Source organism: Salmo salar, chromosome ssa25, assembly GCF_905237065.1.
Source record: "Salmo salar chromosome ssa25, Ssal_v3.1, whole genome shotgun sequence".
Lineage (NCBI taxonomy): Eukaryota > Metazoa > Chordata > Actinopteri > Salmoniformes > Salmonidae > Salmo > Salmo salar.
The window spans coordinates 37683077-37684499 of NC_059466.1; the positions used below are offsets into that span (position 1 = coordinate 37683077).

The window sequence follows — 1423 nt, forward strand, 5'->3', positions numbered from 1 at the left end:
AGCAACCTTTGGGTTACTGGCCCAATGCTCTAACCACTAGGCTATCTGCCGTCGTAGTATGAATATATACTGTAGTTATTGTATACATTAAACATATAGAGCGTGTGAAGATTTGTGGGCTGAGCAGACATTTAACAGAAAACACACACAAAGTCCCACTGGTGAACCGTCTGTGGGACTTTGTGTGGTTGTGGGGAGTCAGGGGGGCTGGTGAACCATCTGTGGGACTTTGTGTGGGTGTGGGGAGTCAGGGGGCTGGTGAACCGTCTGTGGGACTTTGTGTGGGTGTGGGGAGTCAGGGGGCTGGTGAACCGTCTGTGGGACTTTGTGTGGGTGTGGGGAGTCAGGGGGGCTGGTGAACCGTCTGTGGGACTTTGTGTGGGTGTGGGGAGTCAGGGGGGCTGGTGAACCATCTGTGGGACTTTGTGTGGTTGTGGGGAGTCAGGGGGCTGGTGAACCATCTGTGGGACTTTGTGTGGGTGTGGGGAGTCAGGGGTGCTGGTGAACCGTCTGTGGGACTTTGTGTGGGTGTGGGGAGTCAGGGGGCTGGTGAACCGTCTGTGGGACTTTGTGTGGGTGTGGGGAGTCAGGGGGGCTGGTGAACCGTCTGTGGGACTTTGTGTGGGTGTGGGGAGTCATGGGGCTGGTGAACCGTCTGTGGGTCTTTATGGGGGTGTGGGGAGTTAGGGGGCTGGTGAACCGTCTGTGGGACTTTGTGTGGGTGTGGGGAGTCATGGGGGCTGGTGAACCGTCTGGGGGACTTTGTGTGGGTGTGGGGGAGTCAGGGGGGCTGGTGAACCGTCTGTGGGACTTTGTGTGGGTGTGGGGAGTCAGGGGGTTGGTGAACCGTCTGTGGGACTTTGTGTGGGTGTGGGGAGTCATGGGGGGCTGGTGCACCGTCTGGGGGACTTTGTGGGGGTGTGGGGAGTCATGGGGCTGGTGAACCGTCTGTGGGTCTTTATGGGGGTGTGGGGAGTTAGGGGGGCTGGTGAACCGTCTGTGGGACTTTGTGGGGGTGTGGGGAGTCAGGGGGCTGGTGAACCGTCTGTGGGACTTTGTGTGGGTGTGGGGAGTCATGGGGGCTGGTGAACCGTCTGGGGGACTTTGTGGGGGTGTGGGGAGTCAGGGGGGCTGGTGAACCGTCTGTGGGACTTTGTGTGGGTGTGGGGAGTCAGGGGGGCTGGTGAACCGTCTGGGGGACTTTGTGGGGGTGTGGGGAGTCATGGGGCTGGTGAACCGTCTGTGGGTCTTTATGGGGGTGTGGGGAGTTAAGGGGCTGGTGAACCGTCTGTGGGACTTTATGGGGGTGTGGGGAGTCATGGGGGTTGGTGAACCGTCTGTGGGACTTTGTGGGGGTGTGGGGAGTCATGGGGGCTGGTGAACCGTCTGGGGGACTTTGTGGGGGTGTGGGGAGTCAGGGGGG

The 1423-nt window shown here is 59.9% G+C and overlaps 1 protein-coding gene across 1 annotated transcript; it reads right to left on the reverse strand.

Moving 5' to 3' along the window:
* Window positions 1-489: 489 nt before the first annotated feature.
* On the reverse strand, window positions 490-1077 carry LOC123730498 (protein TRACHEARY ELEMENT DIFFERENTIATION-RELATED 7A-like). The gene has a single exon (XM_045707438.1). It carries the CDS (start codon window positions 1075-1077, stop codon window positions 490-492), a length of 588 nt encoding a protein of 195 aa, XP_045563394.1.
* Between the last annotated feature and the right edge of the window lie 346 nt (window positions 1078-1423).